General features: G+C 32.0%; 2 protein-coding genes across 4 annotated transcripts; both read left to right on the top strand.

Moving 5' to 3' along the window:
• Nucleotides 1-948: 948 nt before the first annotated feature.
• Nucleotides 949-5,386, top strand: LOC146923388 (FRIGIDA-like protein 3). Of its 3 annotated transcripts, XM_085708563.1 has the most exons (5): nt 949-1,821; nt 2,590-2,693; nt 4,295-4,361; nt 4,479-4,572; nt 5,060-5,386. In XM_085708563.1, exons 1-2 carry the CDS (start codon nt 1,356-1,358, stop codon nt 2,595-2,597), a joined length of 474 nt encoding a protein of 157 aa, XP_085564689.1. In that variant the 5' UTR covers nt 949-1,355; the 3' UTR covers nt 2,598-2,693; nt 4,295-4,361; nt 4,479-4,572; nt 5,060-5,386. The 3 variants fall into 3 exon arrangements, 2 of the variants coding, with proteins under 2 accessions (XP_085564689.1, XP_085564690.1); XR_015009702.1 differs by lacking the exons at nt 949-1,821; nt 2,590-2,693 and adding an exon at nt 3,083-4,130; XM_085708564.1 differs by lacking the exons at nt 4,295-4,361; nt 4,479-4,572; nt 5,060-5,386 and adding an exon at nt 3,932-3,967.
• A 6,789-nt stretch (nt 5,387-12,175) lies between these two features.
• On the top strand, nt 12,176-13,412 carry LOC146923387 (F-box/FBD/LRR-repeat protein At4g26340-like). Its single transcript, XM_085711712.1, has 2 exons — nt 12,176-13,063; nt 13,152-13,412. The coding sequence occupies exons 1-2, from the start codon at nt 12,176-12,178 to the stop codon at nt 13,410-13,412; spliced, it is 1,149 nt and encodes a 382-aa protein (XP_085567838.1).
• The last annotated feature ends 3,069 nt before the right edge of the window (nt 13,413-16,481 follow it).

Raw genomic sequence — 16,481 nt, 5'->3', positions numbered from 1 at the left:
TAAAATAAAAATGTAACAAACACAAATGTATAGTTTCCTTTATCGTTTAAAAAGTGTAACAAAATATATGAGTGTATCAATACTTACATTTTCATTATCCCAATTATACTCTTAAACAACAATTCTTTCTATAATAAATATTGTTGTTGGTGTCATTAAAAAAATAAGAATATAGATTATATTATTTTGTTATATTTTTTATTTCATTGAAATAGATAATCATGATTAGTTTGATTTGTTATAATTTGAAAGCAAAAAACATTTATATTTTTACTTTTTTCCTCAAAAAAAAAATTATATTTTTACTTTTAATCAAAATTAAAATTTCATAAAAAAAAAATCGTTCGTTAGCGCAATAAAAATAGCGAAAAACCCATCTTTTTGCTACTTATATAATAGTAAAGTTAAATATAATTAAGTGTAATCTAAACTAATTTTGTTTCGTATCTTTTTTCTAGAAGAAAAAACAAAGTGATAAGTTTGAGATTTGGATTTGAAGGAGTGAAATTCGGATAAGAGCAATTATGATTTAATTAAACAAATTAATCTACTACTATACAACTACTACTAAATTTTTTTTGGTTACATACTACTAAATTAATCCTTAATCTATTAAACAAATTAATCTTTTTTGATTAAAACTTACTTAATTTGCCTTCCGACAATCTTTTAAAATCTATAATTTAATGGATTACATGATCATTTGTGATATTTAGTTATCAATAATCGAAAACAAACGTTTCCTTCAAAAAAAGTCGAAAACAATCTTTTTTAATTATAGTAGAACACTACAAGAAATTTGTCGTATAGCAACGGACACCTTTAGTGACCGCAAAAAAAGCGTTGGTATAGATTAAATATAGCAACCAGAATTGCACCCTGGTGTTGCTATAGGGTAGCAAAAAAATAATTTTTTGTTCATAATCCTGGGCCCACCTAAACTTTCCCCATCTCACTCCCACTTTAACTAGAAAAAAAAAACAAAATAATATTTTCTCTTGTATACGTTCTGTTTCTTCAATATCCATCACTGCTAGTTCATTCAATCTCTCAAATCCTCAATCGAACCTCACCATTATGCAATCGAACTCTCCCCTCCCCAAGGGATTTTGTTCTAAAAAGTTACTCAAACCATTAGAGAAACCATTCGAAAAGATAATCTTCAATCCAAATCTCCACTTCCTCTCTCATGGCTTCAACTCGATTCCCACTTCACCTCTCTCCAACACTCTCTCACTCACCGTTTCAACATTCTCCAATCACTCGAACAACAATCCCAATCCAAAACCCTAATTTCAAACCCAAACTATGAAAACTCCAAAAACGCGAACAAATTGAAAGTTCTGTGTGAGAAGATGGATGGTATATGTTTAAAGAATTACGTTATCTACAATTTCAAGCATAAAATTAGGGTTCAAGCGGAACTTCGCGAGGCGTTAAGGTTTTCACCGGATGCAGGGATGATGATTCTGCAATCGTTGGAAGGGTTTTATGGGGTAAATGGAAGTTTCAAGCATAAGGGAATGAGAGAGATGGGGAGGGTTTGTGTTATGTTGTTGAGGGTTTTGAGTGTTTCTGATGTGAATGTGAGTGGTAAGGCGAAGGAGAGAGCGTTGAAGGTGGCGATTGGTTGGAAAGTGAGGTTGATGGGTGATTGTGGGAATATTTTGGGGGCGTTGGGGTTTTTGTATTTAGTTTATGCTTTTGGTATTGTTGAAGAATTTAGTGTGGATGAGCTTGTTGAATTTGGTGTTGTGGCTGCAGTTAATGGAGAGTTCATGCAGCTTTGTTGGGATATTGGTTTGACAGATAGAATTCCTGGTAAGGCTGTTGAGCTATTCTAAAGAGTTGGTGTTGTTTGAGATGTTAATTCTTAGGATAACACTTGTCTGTGTGTGTTTATGTTAGAATAGGAATTAAGATATAGTTGTGTAGCACCAATGCTTCTCATCAAAGACGTGTTTGGTCTCCAACACGTCCCAATGTTTGACACCGACACATGTGATTACATTCAGTTTTTTCATTTGCACATACTGTTACTATTCTCAATGTGTCATAGTGTCCGGTGTCTAATTGAAGTTTATGTCAAATGTGCCAATGTTGGGCACATACCTCTTTATAGGCTAGGGGTTTTTAATTGTAACCATCGATACTGATCGGTGAAAGAGAGAAAGGAAGAGAGAAGAAAAGAAGTGAATTGTAATTGAAGTTTATGTCAAATGTTTTTATGTGCAACTGAGATGACTTACTTTTAAGCAAGTTTAGTAAGATTGACTGGGGAAGGTTTTCCTTATTTCTCTCCCTGCTGATGAAATTTGGTGTGTAATTGAATATACAAAGAACCAAGAGAGAGAGAGAGAGAGAGAGAGAGAGAGAGAGAGAGAGAGAGAGTACACAATTTTTTATTGTTGATATTTCTATAGAATCCTATTTTGGAGAGCAAACCCTGATTATTATATAATAATTATAAATGCTTACTTATAACTTTAGGCCTCGTAACCTTTTAATTTTTGTGATAATCTTCTTTTAATCAAAGCTTTTTACATTTGAAATAATTTTAAAATCTGATGCATTCTTCCAAATTCACAGGTATTTGAGTCTCTTAAAGTGAGAAAATCGGACAAGCTGCAGAGATTGGAGGTGTCTTTAGATATGGATTACGTGTATTAGACCACATTGTGTGGTTTATTAAGGTACAATACAATTCGAAACTCCTTACGAACCTCATTGAAAATTGGTTATTTTTTATACACATGCAAAACCAGTTCTTAAACTTATTGAAACAAATTTGCAAACTGGTTCTTTAGCTGCACTTTTTAATGATTGTTGCAAAACCTGATAGAAATTTATTAAAGCTTTCATTGAATCGAATCGTAGCAATACTGGTTCTAAACGCTTTGAGTCTGCTCTTTACCTGTTTTTGAGTGATACTAGGTTGAACCAAACTAGATTTTAAACTAATTTTCAAGCACGTACATATGACTAGATTTTTCAACTTTGTTTTATTATGTGTTTAAAATGTTGTAAGCCACCAAGAAACCTTCAAAGTAATCCAGAATATTAAGCAATATGGCATTAGTTCTAGTTAATTATGTTAAATAATTCCACTTTACCTTTATCCAAGTATCAATATTTCTTTTTATCTAGATAAAAACATCTGATAAATTGTTGTTTCTATTTAGCAATGCTACATTGCAACAAGTAAGCAAGATGCCTTCATGTAGAGCATGGCCCATATCAAAATCTCCTGTTTGATGTCCTGTTTTGAGTTTTATCTTATGTTTCTGAAAATGCAACTTGTTAAGATATTTACTTGTTTAATATCATATGGGTCTTAATTTTCTCCCTTGTTTAATTTCATTTGGGTCTTAAGATATTTACTTGTTATTTTTGCTGCAATATTTGTAATTTTAATCAGTATGAATGTCACATGAATTTTGAACTGGTTTCTTGTGTTTAATGGTGCCTTAAATGGCTTAATTTGAATTGAATGTACATAATAATGCTTGAACATTTTGGATTTAATTTCTGGTTTTTTATTAACTTGTGGTCAAACTGATACATCAATTTCAGTTTACATCATAAATAACTAAATGTTCCATACACACAGATTTGAGCACCAATCTGAGAACATATAATGCTCTATTTGTTTTTTTTTTCTTTTCAGTTTGATTTTGTTTTAACAATGCAGCAAGAATTCTAATAATCACAGGTCTCTATTTAGATTTCAATTTTTTGTAGTTTATTTCATATTTTTCCATTAAACCATGAGACTTGACAATGTTTTTCACCCCTTAGTTTATTTCAAAGAACTCACGCAAACTTGTGGAACCCCAATGAGTTTACACAACTAAAGTTATACCTAATAGTGGTGTGGAGTGTGGATCATCTTAATATTCATATTTTGTCCGTTGACTATTCTCATTAGCAGAACAACTTTGAAGATTTTGATATAAAGAAAGTGGAGTAACAAACAACAAATTTGGAGAAGGATTTGTCCATTGAAATTATTATTGCAGGTTTGCTACTAGGCTGATAGGGATTAAGAGAATGCTAAATTTCAAAATAAGAATGGAGAGCACATCAAATCGAGTGTGGTACAAGAGAATTCCCTTATACAGCTAATGAAGGTCTTGTCAATCTTATGTTGCAGTCGCGCGCCAATGCTTCTTCATGTTATTTGTCTCCTTTTGTTTTACTAAATGCTGCATATATCAGCTCCATTTTTCTAATCTGATTGCGCAATATACTTTCGTTTGCAAATAATATATAATTATACTTGCTTCTATGGCAGATCTTCTATGATCCACCACCATCACCGTCCAAAGAGAAGTTTTCACCTGAATATCAGTTCCAAAGAGGTATTTAAAATACAAATTGGTTTATGAATGATGTTGTTAACCGAGTCATTAGCAGGAAGGGAAATATGTGTTGAATAAAACTTGTTTAATTCTTCTTTTTTGATTACATGACTGCAGTTTGAAAGTTCCTTTAAGAATAAAACTACTAAGTTTCAAGCACTACATGTGAATTTTTACAAAGAGAAAGCCACTTCACTTCAGACCTTGCAAGGTACTTCCTATACCATTATCATCTGAGGCACTAATTAATTAGCATTATTTTTTTGTGGGAGTTGAACTTTTAATACACTGAAGTTACTGGTAGGATGATATTTTGCCAGCCACTGAAATATCTATTTGTAATTGCTATGAAATCTATTTGTAATTGCTATGAAATTAGGTGCTAAGGATACAATAGACCAAATTATTTTTCCTAATTCTCTTTTTAGCTTTTTAATAATTGTGATTTGGAGATTTTGATTTTTGTCATTCTGATTGTGATTTGTTGTGCTGAGTTAATATTGATATTAAAATATGACCGAGATGATAGTGGGAAAAATTTTAAACCTCCTTTTACATGGCATAGGTTTTTTTTTTGTTAATGAGATTCCTTAGGATTGAGTGTATTTTCTCCTTGTTGTGTTTTGTTATCGTAGGACGTAGGCTTTGTATTGTGTTTCCTGTTGGATTCTAATAACTCTCTCTCTCCAATGTTGCAGACGAGTGAATTTGTAATGTGAGAGGCAGTGGCACGTTTGATGTTTACTTTCTTGCAGTATCCGCTGAAGTTTGTGCCGGCTTCAAATATGATTCAACGATTGTGTTTATAACCTTCTCCGTTCCAGTTCCTTAAGAGGAGATGCTTAAATCGTTAATACAAATTCGAGCTGAAGTCATAAATATGTTGTATTAAGTTAATTCTATAAGAATAAGAGCTTGGTACCATGTAGCTTTGTTAGTTTGTAAGATGTTAGTTTCACATGTTTGCAAGACTTGTTAATTTGACAATTTAATATAATTGAAATTTTCTTTTATTTTTCTTTAAATATTGTGTGGTGCATATAAAAAAAAAGTATAAAACTTTTGTTATTAAAAAACAATTTGGTTTAGACAAAAATATTTATTTGTAAAAAAAAAAAAAAAAAAGACCTATAGCAACGGGCAGTCTGGTCCTATACCAACGGATATACAGGTTGGTTAAAGCAATTAAACAGGTGTAAAATGCCGTTGCTATAGCTCCGAAATCTTTAGCAACAAACTAGTTATTTGTTGGTATAAGCTATTGGGACGGTTTTCTGCCGTTGGTATAAGCATAGTATCCTAGACGGCAGCAGGTGGCCGTTGGTATAGGTTTTATGACCTATACCAACGGTTTTTTGGACCTTTACCAACGGTTTTTGCCGTTGCTAAATGGCAAATTTCTTGTAGTGGAAATAGGAACGATTTTACAATAAGTGGAGCAATTATATATATTATTATAAAAATCAACAACAAACTTCTTGAAAAAGTTCTTGAAAAAGATTAAACTCAATTTACTGGAAAAATAAAATAAAAAAACGTTCTGGCGATGAAAAAAAAGGATGAACAATAAATCAAAAATTGACCATACCATATTCCTCCTTGATTTGTTTTGGGTTTAACGATTTCGGTCTAGTGCGGTTTCACCTGGTTCGATTCTGCTTTGCAAAGAGAGTTTTGTCAATCATTGTGGTCCCATAATAGATTTGAGGGATTATTCTAGGAAGTTGAACATAAAGGATTCCCGTTTCTCGTAAAAACAAAAAATTAAAAAACTTAACAGTAGTTGTAACCGTTATTACTACAGATGATGAGATTAAAAAGATCTTTGAGTGACACATAAAGATATATTCACACCATATCAGATCATGTCACACATTGAAGATATATATTCAAAGGCACAATAAAGTAGTATGTTATTATACGTGCATTTCTTGCTGAGCACGCTTGTCATTTTCAGCAGGTGTTTCCTTTGGTGGTCCATTAACACTCCTTTTCCTTTTTGATCTCCTCTTGCCTTCATACTCCTCCCTACATCTAGCGTGCACATCGGCCAAGAGTGCTTCTCGCTAGATAGGTTCGGGATCGAAATGACATTCTTCTTCAACAGGAATAGTATGTTGTTCGGCTGACAACCACCTTTTTGCCAGCGCCTTAGTCGTTCTCTTTCTTGCCGGCTTGGCTCCATGCCTCATCCTTAGAGCTGGACTTTTTTTACTGGTTCTTCGTCTGGAATAAGAATATGCTTTGAAAAGTCTCTTACTATTTTATCAATATTTTTCATAACATGTTCCATATCATCAATCCCAGAGACTTATTATACGTGGAAAATTCCTCTTCAGTCATATCCACAAGTACGACTTTTTCAGCATGCTTGGTATAGAATTCTAACCTGCCCCCATATTTTCTTGAATGCTTCACAAGTTTCTGCATGCTAGTATCGGGGTACAAGGGTAGAGTCATATTCAAAACTTAGACATTCGGGCTCTCTCATCCAATGTACAACTGTGAGCTTGTGATAATTATATTGTTCTCTCAGATAATCTGAGAAGAATTCCAGACTTAATTTATCCGCGTTAAAATTGTCCAGCACGTCAAGAGATCCGCCTTCATAAACTTTTTTTACAATTTTCATCATTCCGATACAACTCACATTGGTAAATGAACAAGAAAATCTTGGTGGCCATCCTAATCAGCCAGAAGTAAGATAAATTAACAAACTATCAAACATTACTTACATCAATGTAACATCAAGCATTAACAGAAAAAATGGATAGAAATCGTTCAAAATAAAAAGGAAAGAGAGGATAAACTGAAATCACATACAAACGTGATGAGTTATGAAGAGGGCCAAAAGTGATTCTAGATGTTGTAGAATTGATTCTAGTGTTTCAAAACTAAATTCATGTCAGCTTATGTTTATGGTTTACTGACTTCTATCGTGGTTGGGATGATATAGTAAAACTGCTCAGACATTGTCCGAGCTTTAAATTTTTTTGAATTGCAAAGGTTTGTTGAGTAGTATGTTACTTTGTTTTGTTTGCTTGCTGTTTTCTTCATATTATATATTTTTAATAAATGTTATTTTTTTGGGGGAACTTCTACGGTACATCCGCAAATTAAGGTGTACCGGTACTCCTACTTTAAAAATCTTTAAATTAACTATTATTTTTATGGAATAAAGAGCTATTTATTGATATTTATATTTTAAAAAATGTCATTTTATAAGAAAAAAAACATCATTTCATTGTTTATAAAAATCATACTAATTTTTTTTACATTATATTGTAAAAAATAATCAAAATTCTCTATTATGAGTACTAAAAATTCAGAAAAATAAAATTTATTTCATCGACGATTTTGTTAAATAATATTTAATTATTATCATTATAGGTGATAGAAAACAATTTTTCTCTTCAAAAAATAACACATTTACCTACTAATTTATTGATTTGGTGTACCAATACACTCAAATTTTTTGGTGTACCATAAAATTTGCCTAATTGCACGTATATTTATGTGCTAAAAGCTTTTAAAACTAGTTACACAACTACATAAGTAACTGCTTGCTACACCACTCTCCATTTATGTGCTTTTTTTTTATTGGAACATATAATTGCTTGCACTAACCAACTTTAGCACTTCTATCAAACAACCTTCTGTCCACATACTCATTTCATTTTTAAAACCAATTATATTTACCCATAACAAGAGAGCATATTACATATGTGTATATAATGATATAGGTTTAACTGGTACATGATTAAGCTAAGTTTAAGCTATAGGTGTTGATGTTGTCGTGGACAAGATGCCTTACTTTGTTAATTGGAATGAGTCCTAGTGCGTGGAGAAATTTTGTTGTGCCAAGAGGATTAAACGGTGAAGTAAAGCAATAAAACAAGATTTTCCATATTCGTGGGTTTTTCGTGAAATTATTGTCGCTATATTAAACATTATCCCTCTGCTTTTGGCGCTTCAAGAAACTGTCAATTCTAAATCCTATTGTTTCACGTATGGATGGAAAATTAGTGACATACATGTTCTTGTTTCCTCTCTCTCTGTCTCGTTTGTTTGCTCATCTTTTCTCTCTTTGTTTTTACACACACTGAAGTCACCAATTATATATCTTCTTTGTTTCATATGTACTCATGAAAATTGCTTTAGACTGTTCGTTTAGTGCAAGAAGGTACTCCAAGATGGAAAATTCAAATTTGGCTACAAACAACGTAAGTGAACCATCACTGAGTGATGATAAATTATATTTAGTGTTTTTAAATATTTTTAAAAGATGAAACTTAGGAGTTGATCAATAGAAGTTGGTCAATTGGTTAGAGATGGTACACATTGATAAAAGAAATTGGGATTCAAAATTGAACATACCACTATTTGATGCTTTATCTTAGGTAATGCAATATTATTTTCTAAACAAACCGAAATGGAAATCGACCATACAAAATAATTACTTTACTTATAGCTTTTTCTTATGATATATTTACTTGTTGCTTGGTTATAAAAGACTTTGCTTTATATTGAAGCAATATGTTTACTTTTTCCAATTTTCAGTATTTTCATCTGTGAAGATATAATCCCATATGTTGGCATGGAGTTTGATACCAAAGATTACACATATAGATTTTATAATATATATGTTGGCTTTGTTTGTTTTAGCATTAGAAAAGGTTGGAGAAACAAAAGCAAGTTAGATAATGAAACTGTGATGTCTCGAAAGTTCATGTGTTTTAAGGAAGGCTTTAAGAGGATCAAAGATTATGATGAAAAAGTGTCTCGCAAAGATATAAGAATTGGATGTTTAGCACATGTTGTCATCAGTCGGGAATCAAGTGGAAAATATGTTGTTACATCTTTCAATAAGACCATAATCACGAGCTTTAATCCCCCCAGAAGTAAACATAAATTACCATCACAAAGGAGGGTTTCTGCCGCTCAAGCAGCAGAGGTAGAAATGGAAAAACGATAAGTCAACACGTCGGAGGGAGGGAGAACGTTGGCTGCACTTCTAAAGATATGAGCAGTCATTTAACCGCCAAAGAGATGAAGGAAATGAAGGAAGGTGAAGCATATACTCTACTTCTTTATTTAAAATCAAAGGAGAGAGAGAATCAATCATTCTTTTATGATATTCAACTTGATGTTGATAATCAAATAACAAACATTTTCTGGGCAGATGCTAAAATGGTTTTAGATTATGTTTATTTTGGAGATGTAGTATGCTTTGATACCACATACCGCACTAATAAGAATTTATGACCATTTACTCCTTTCGTTGGATTCAACCATCATAGAGAAAGTGTGTTATTTGGTGCAGCATTGTTATATGATAAAATTGCTGCATCATTTGAGTGGTTGTTCAAGACTTTTCTTAAGGCAATGTGTGGAAAAAAGCCAAAGACAATTTTCACAGATCAAGATTTTGCCATGGCAAAAACGCTTTTAGAGGTTTTTCCTGAAACATATCATTGTTTATGCTTGAGGCATTTATTTCAAAGAATGTTAATCATGCCTTTAAGCGATCAGATTCTTTTGCTGAAGATTTGAGAAGTTGCATTTATGGTTTCGAATATGAGTATGACTTTCTTGCTGCTTTGGAATTCATTACTTGACAAGCACAACCTTCACCAAAATAAATGGATGCAATATTTCTATAAGAAAAAAGAAAAATGGGCCATTAAAAAGAAACCATTCAATTAAGATGACATGGAAACTTAAAAACTGCACTTAAAGCACTGTGCATAAAGGTGTGTTTGTTCAAATTTATTTTTAGGATTAACATTCCTTGAAATATAAAGATGCGAATTTTATTCTAAGATATTTGGATAAAAGATGTTTGGTTAACATTTTAATATTCCAGGAACCATACAAATATGGTTAAAATATGTAATTTATTCACATCTTCATGATCCCACCATTTTCTTTGGGAAATTTTTTCTATTCCCATAAACATTTTATACGGGATTAAAATTTAGTAAACTGGTAACAAACAAAAACTTATATATTTCTATCATTTTATTTCAAAAAATCTACAAATATAACTTGAAACAAACACACTCTAAGTTTTGGGTTAAAAACAAAAAAAATAAATATAGGGTTAGGATATATTTTTTTAACTCCGATATTGGTTTGGTCTTTTTTTTTGGGTGGTGGCCGGGGTTCGAACCCCGGACCTTGCATAGGGTTAGGTTTTTTTGGGTGGTGGCCGGGGTTCGAACCCCGGACCTTGCATAGGGATAGGATATATTTTTTTAACTTCGATATTGGTTTGGTCTTTTTTTTGGGTGGTGGCCGGGGTTCGAACCCCGGACCTTGCATATTTCATGCATTTCATGTATTGTCCATACCAACTGAGCTAAGCTCACGAGGACGATATTGGTTTGGTCTAATATAAAAAGATATATTTTAGATTCTAGTTACTCATGTGTAATTGGATTATCGTCTCACCCTAAATTTTATTTATAAGAAAACTAGCAAAAAGAAGGACAATCATGTGTCCGTCTTTGCTCTCTTTTTATTGTGCTAACGCATGTAAATTATGAACGGTATTTTACATGAAATTTTGATTTTGATTAAAATTACAACTACAAATATTTGTAATAAACTTAAAAAACCATATTTACCTTTTTTCAATAACAACAATAATTTAACAAATATAATATAAATTCGTATCATTTTTAATACCATCAACAATATAATATTAATATAGGAAAATTTGTTTAAGGGTATAATTGGAATTACAAAAAATTCGACCCAAAATCTATATCCCCTTCATATATAATATTCATAATATTGTTCCTATTGTAGTGGGATATTTTCTATATTTAATGAGATTTAATTTTTTAATTAAAATTTAAAATAAAATTATTAAAGGATAAAATAGTAAATAAAATAGTTTAAATGAATGTAAAATAGGTAATGAAAAAGTTAGCCAAACTCATGTATTTAAATCCTATTTTCTTTATGTCCTCGTAAGTTTAGCTCAGTTGGTATGGACAATGCATAAAATATGCAAGGTCTGGAATACAAACCCCGGCCACCACAAAAAAAAAAAATCCTACTTTCTTTATATATTACTAGAGGAACGTCTTTTCTCTCTTTTTATCGTGCTAACACATGTAAAGTATCATAGATATTTAATAGAAATTTTGCATGTAAATTACAAATAATATTGTATATAAATTTTTTGATATAAATTTATAATATAAGTATAGATACTTATGAATTATAGTATAGATACTTATGAATTTTAGATGTAACAAACTCAATTTATGAATTATAGTATAGATACGATACTTATGAATTTTAGATGTAACAAACTCAACAAACCATATTTATCTTTTTCAATTACAACAATAATATTTTTTGGTGGTGGCCGAGGTTCGAACCCCGACCTTGCATATTTTATGCGTTGTCCATACCAACTGAGCTAAGCTCACGCGGACAATTACAACAATAATATAACAAATATAACAAATATTCTTATTTTTTTAATAACACCAACAATATTTTTTTTTTTGTGGTGGCCGGAGTTCGAATCCCGGACCTTGCATATTATATGCATTCTCCATATCAACTGAATAACACCAACAATATAACATTATTATAGAAAATATTTATTTAAAGGTATAATTGAAATAAAAAAAAATCCAGCCTATAATCTATTTTTTCAACCAAAACAGAATTCACTCCATATGACGGCAACAAAAACTATTAACCCTCTAAAAAACCCTTGATCGTATTCTTCTGAGTCATGCATGAGTCCTAACAAAAAAAGAACAGCACAGTCGTCGTCGCAGGACACAAAAATGGACAGAATCAACGATTTACCTACTGAATTATTGTGTCACATACTCTCTCTTCTTCCCATCAGACAAGCTTTTACTACCACAGTTCTTTCGAAGTGGTGGACACAACTCTGTTGTTCACTCACCAATCTAAAGTTCGACTATGAAACCTTTGCGAAGGACGATGACCCCTTCCATCGCTTCTGTCGTTTTGTGGACACAGTCATGCTCTCTCGTCGATCATCAAGCCAACCCATCAAAACGTTTAGCCTCAACTGTCGTTCTAGTTTCAGTGATTCTGATCAACACCTCATTGACACATGGGTGGAAGCCGCGAAACGGCGTTGTGTTGAGGAATTTCATCTATCCGTGGATAACCACACCTTCACTCTCTACACCATAACTCCCATTATTTTTTCATCTGAAACCCTAGTAGTTATGAAACTTGAGGCGTTACAAATTGCAGGTGATAATTTGCATGTTCATCTTCCATCACTCAAAATCCTACATTTGAAATTTGTTCGTTTTGAAAATCATAGTGTTCTAAAAAAACTCCTCAATGCTTGTCCTAATCTAGAAGATTTGGAAACCTTGCATATTGTCTGTATGAAAGGGGACAAAAATAATACAGCAGAAGGGTTTAAACCCTTGTCCAAGTTGGTCAGAGCAGATATCAATTCAAGACATGTTCCATTTGATGTATTTTATAATGTCGAGTTTTTAAAAATAATGAACACAAAATGGGACCAGATGTATCACATTGAAGATATATTCAAAGGCACCCTGGTGTTTCAAAACTTAATTCACCTCATCTTATGTTTAGCGTTTATTGACTTCTATCTTGGCTGGAATGGTATAGTAAAACTTCTCAGACATTGTCCTAAGCTTCAAAGATTTAAAATTGTAAAGGTTTGTGGAATATTTTTCTTTGTATGCCTGTTGATTTTCTTCATATCATATATTTTAACAAATGTTATTTTTTTATGCCCTTTGACAGTGGCTTACCAATTTATCCAAGGATTGGCAATGTCCAATTTTGGAGCTTGAATGTGTTTCGTCTCACCTCAGATCTTGTGTTATTATTAACTTCAATGGATCGGAAGATGATCTCCAATTCGCAACCTATATTCTGCGGAATGCAAGGCTTTTACAAGTCATGTCAATTCATGTTCCTAATAAATCCTCAAAACATCTAATTGTAGAAGAACTATCATCCTGTCCAAGGATTTCTACAGGGTGTAAACTTTATGTTGATTGATCTAGATGCTAGATATTAGTGCTTTTCATAATTAGTTTTTCTTCATATTATTTAATTTTATGGGCTTGGTGTTTTCATAGAAATTAAACTGTGATGATGGTATTAGTACTAACTCTAGAGTGGACTACGATCCTTGTTGGATAACAATTCGGTCTGAATGCTTTTAATTTTATTTTTCTCTGTTGCATGGAAAGTAAGAATTCTTTCAAGTCCTATTTCTTCCAGTAATTATCCTCCTATTGTATGAGTTGTTTGATTCTGCTTGTTACTAGATATATTATCAATTATTCATCCAAACAAGTTCCTTTAACTTTCACATTTTAAATAGGAAAGTTGGGGAATGAGATTCAAGAAAGACCATTTTGGATGAATAAAGTGGTGGTTTGATTCTTGCATCAAAGATACAAAATTAGAAAAAATTATGTTTATTATCACAGTTGTTAGACGGGTTATTATCAAAGTCTAAACTATGACGGCTTTGTAGATGAAATTCAATTTGCAACATATATTTTAATTTGGGATGCCCTAAAAGAATTAACATCTTGTCCAAGAATTTCTCCCAAATGCGAACTTTCAATTAGTTTTACCTAGTTCCTTAATATTTCTTGTTTTCATTAGTTTTTACATATGCAACATGTATATTTTGGTAGGACAAGCAGAGTTCTTCATGTGTGTGTGTTGAGAAAGATGTCAAACTTCAAGAATAGGACAAGCAGAGTTTTTTTTTTTTTTTTTTACGAAATTATTTTTCTGATTTTTAACATAAGCAAATTTCAAATATAACGTTTTGAGGAATGGAAGATGAACAGATAAATCATCTGTTGCAACCACTAAATTCTCGAGTTTGAAAATAACAAGGCTTTGGGAGTTGAAAGTTGTGGGGGTGAAGGTGTGGTCAAAGATTGTGAGATGAAATTCATCAACACATTGTTTTGCAGCTTCTACCCATGTGTCCAAGATGTGAATTGGGAAACATTCAGTTCTTAGAAGACACTTCAGGGGAAAAGTTTTGATGATTTAGTGGGTCGCACAAGGGGAGTTCACGAGTTTATCCACAAAATGACAGAAGCGATGGAAGGTATCATATCGTCGTCTTCTCCGGTTTCATCATTGAAAGCAGCAGAGTATGCGACAGACACACAATAATGGCTTTAAGTTGCTCTCAGTAAAAGGCTTTGTGAATATATAACATCTCTTCTTATTTATTGAAAAGGAAATTAATTGAACCTTAACACAAATTTATTCGATTAATGTGAACAAAGTGAAAAAAGTTTGCTTGAGAAATAATGGAAAAGCTATTGAAATATTATATAATTCACAACTTTTTTACTATTGAAATTTTTTTTTTTACTTTGTTCTGCCAAAAAACCCTGCCACATATTGTAATGGACCATTATTCACAATTATGTTGAGTAATGCTTTCGAATTGATTTTTAGTTTTTAGATTTTTGTTATTTTCGTAATCCTGTCAGAATTGAAGCATTTGCAGGAAGCTTTTGGTCGCGGATTCTTCGTTTGCTTGTGCTTGATTTTTTAGCTTATCAAATTTCAGTAAAGTCTTTTAACTCGTAATAACTTCTGCTTTTTTCCTTTCTTCTTTCGAATGCATTAAGAAAAAAGTGATTCAACAGCTATTAAATTATTAGTAAATACAAATATGCACAAAATGACTTGGATTTTTTGTTATTTGTTTGATGTTATAGAGCCTATAGTTCAAAGGTGTATATATGTTTTTTGTGCACTTTAGAGAAAGTTTTTGTTTAAACTTAGATGAGACTAATTGCACTATCAATTATGCTTGTGACGTAAATTAAGATTGATTTGCAATTTATTTCAGTTTTGACTGGCTCTATTTGTGCCTTCGGATTTCTTGAAAAAATGTTAATATATTTGCTTATAAAACTTGGCTGTTAGATGTAGCACTGAAAAAATGTTAGGTCATACCCTCTAACACAAATGATTATTGGCGATCTTATCCGCTCTATATTAATCAGTTATTCATATTAGGAAAATTGTCATTTTTGTTTTGTTTTTATAGTAACAAGATATTTTAAAAAATGCAACTGCAATATTCTCAAAACAAAATACAGCATCAATTTTTTATCTATCTTCCCACACAGTTATCCTCCATTGTCTCTATCACACACTCTATGTCGTCTCATCCTCGCTCTCTCTTAGTCGCTACCATCAAAATCTTCGTCGGCTTTTCTGTGTCTTGTTGCTGGAATCTTTTATGACCACCGATGTTTAGGGTGTGAGCGATCTATACTGTTTTCAAAATAGCAGTTGCATTTTTTGACATATTGAGTGTGGTTGCATTTGTTTACATTTGTTGTCTTGACGCTGGAATCTTTTATGACCGCCGATGTTTAGGTTTTTTTGAAAACATTGTATTTGCTTGGGTTCCCTTGACTAGAATTAGGAAGGAACAAATAGCATTCTCTATTGAATTAAAACATAGTCGTAACTAAATTGAGAAAAGAAAACAGAAACCCATATTTGAAGGTTCTCATCGCTGAATGCTAGCAAACTCACCCAAAGCTACAATTTCAATTTCAAGACACGAAAATGAAACCCATATTAATCTTATTTAGTAAACTAAAAAAATGTATATGACAACAAACTAATTATCATTATACCATTAAAGTTGACACCCTATAGTCTCCAAAGCGCAAAAAGTGCGAATATCATAGATTCAAAAACAGCTGAAAGCAAAATGGACACTCAGAGAAATCAAGTGTTACATCTTCTCTTAAGTCACCTTACAATTCTAGAAATTTTTAGATATCGCAGCCTTATGTTCATTTTTTTTAAGAGAAGCCTAAATTGCAGAGCAAAACAAATTTGTCAGCTTTTTAAGAAGATAGGGGAAGGACATTCACGACAAGATGAAGATGTATTTATTCGTTGTCATTTCAGTCCCAGCTAACATGGATACAAACATAGAGTGAAAAAAATATTAGATATCAAAGTGATCAAGCTCACCTTTGAGGACAAAGAGATTGCATGGAAAAAGAGCACAGAACCAAAGAGAGGTTGATTTTTTTTTTTTTTTTTTTACCATTTTTG

The sequence above is a fragment of the Medicago sativa genome, chromosome 5 (assembly GCF_051527215.1).
Source record: "Medicago sativa cultivar Bolivia chromosome 5, Bolivia_mono, whole genome shotgun sequence".
Classification (NCBI taxonomy): domain Eukaryota; kingdom Viridiplantae; phylum Streptophyta; class Magnoliopsida; order Fabales; family Fabaceae; genus Medicago; species Medicago sativa.
The sequence above is the reverse complement of the archived record's forward strand: the minus strand, read 5'-3'. Positions and strand labels throughout refer to the sequence as shown.

What these genes read in the sequence shown, in the direction of transcription:
- LOC146923388 (XM_085708563.1), top strand. Translation starts at nt 1,356, where the DNA reads ATGGATGGTATATGTTTAAAGAATTACGTTATCTACAATTTCAAGCAT.
- LOC146923387 (XM_085711712.1), top strand. Translation starts at nt 12,176, where the DNA reads ATGGACAGAATCAACGATTTACCTACTGAATTATTGTGTCACATACTC. An exon ending in AAAGATTTAAAATTGTAAAG is followed by an intron (nt 13,064 to 13,151) that starts GTTTGTGGAATA and finishes GCCCTTTGACAG; the next exon opens with TGGCTTACCAATTTATCCAA.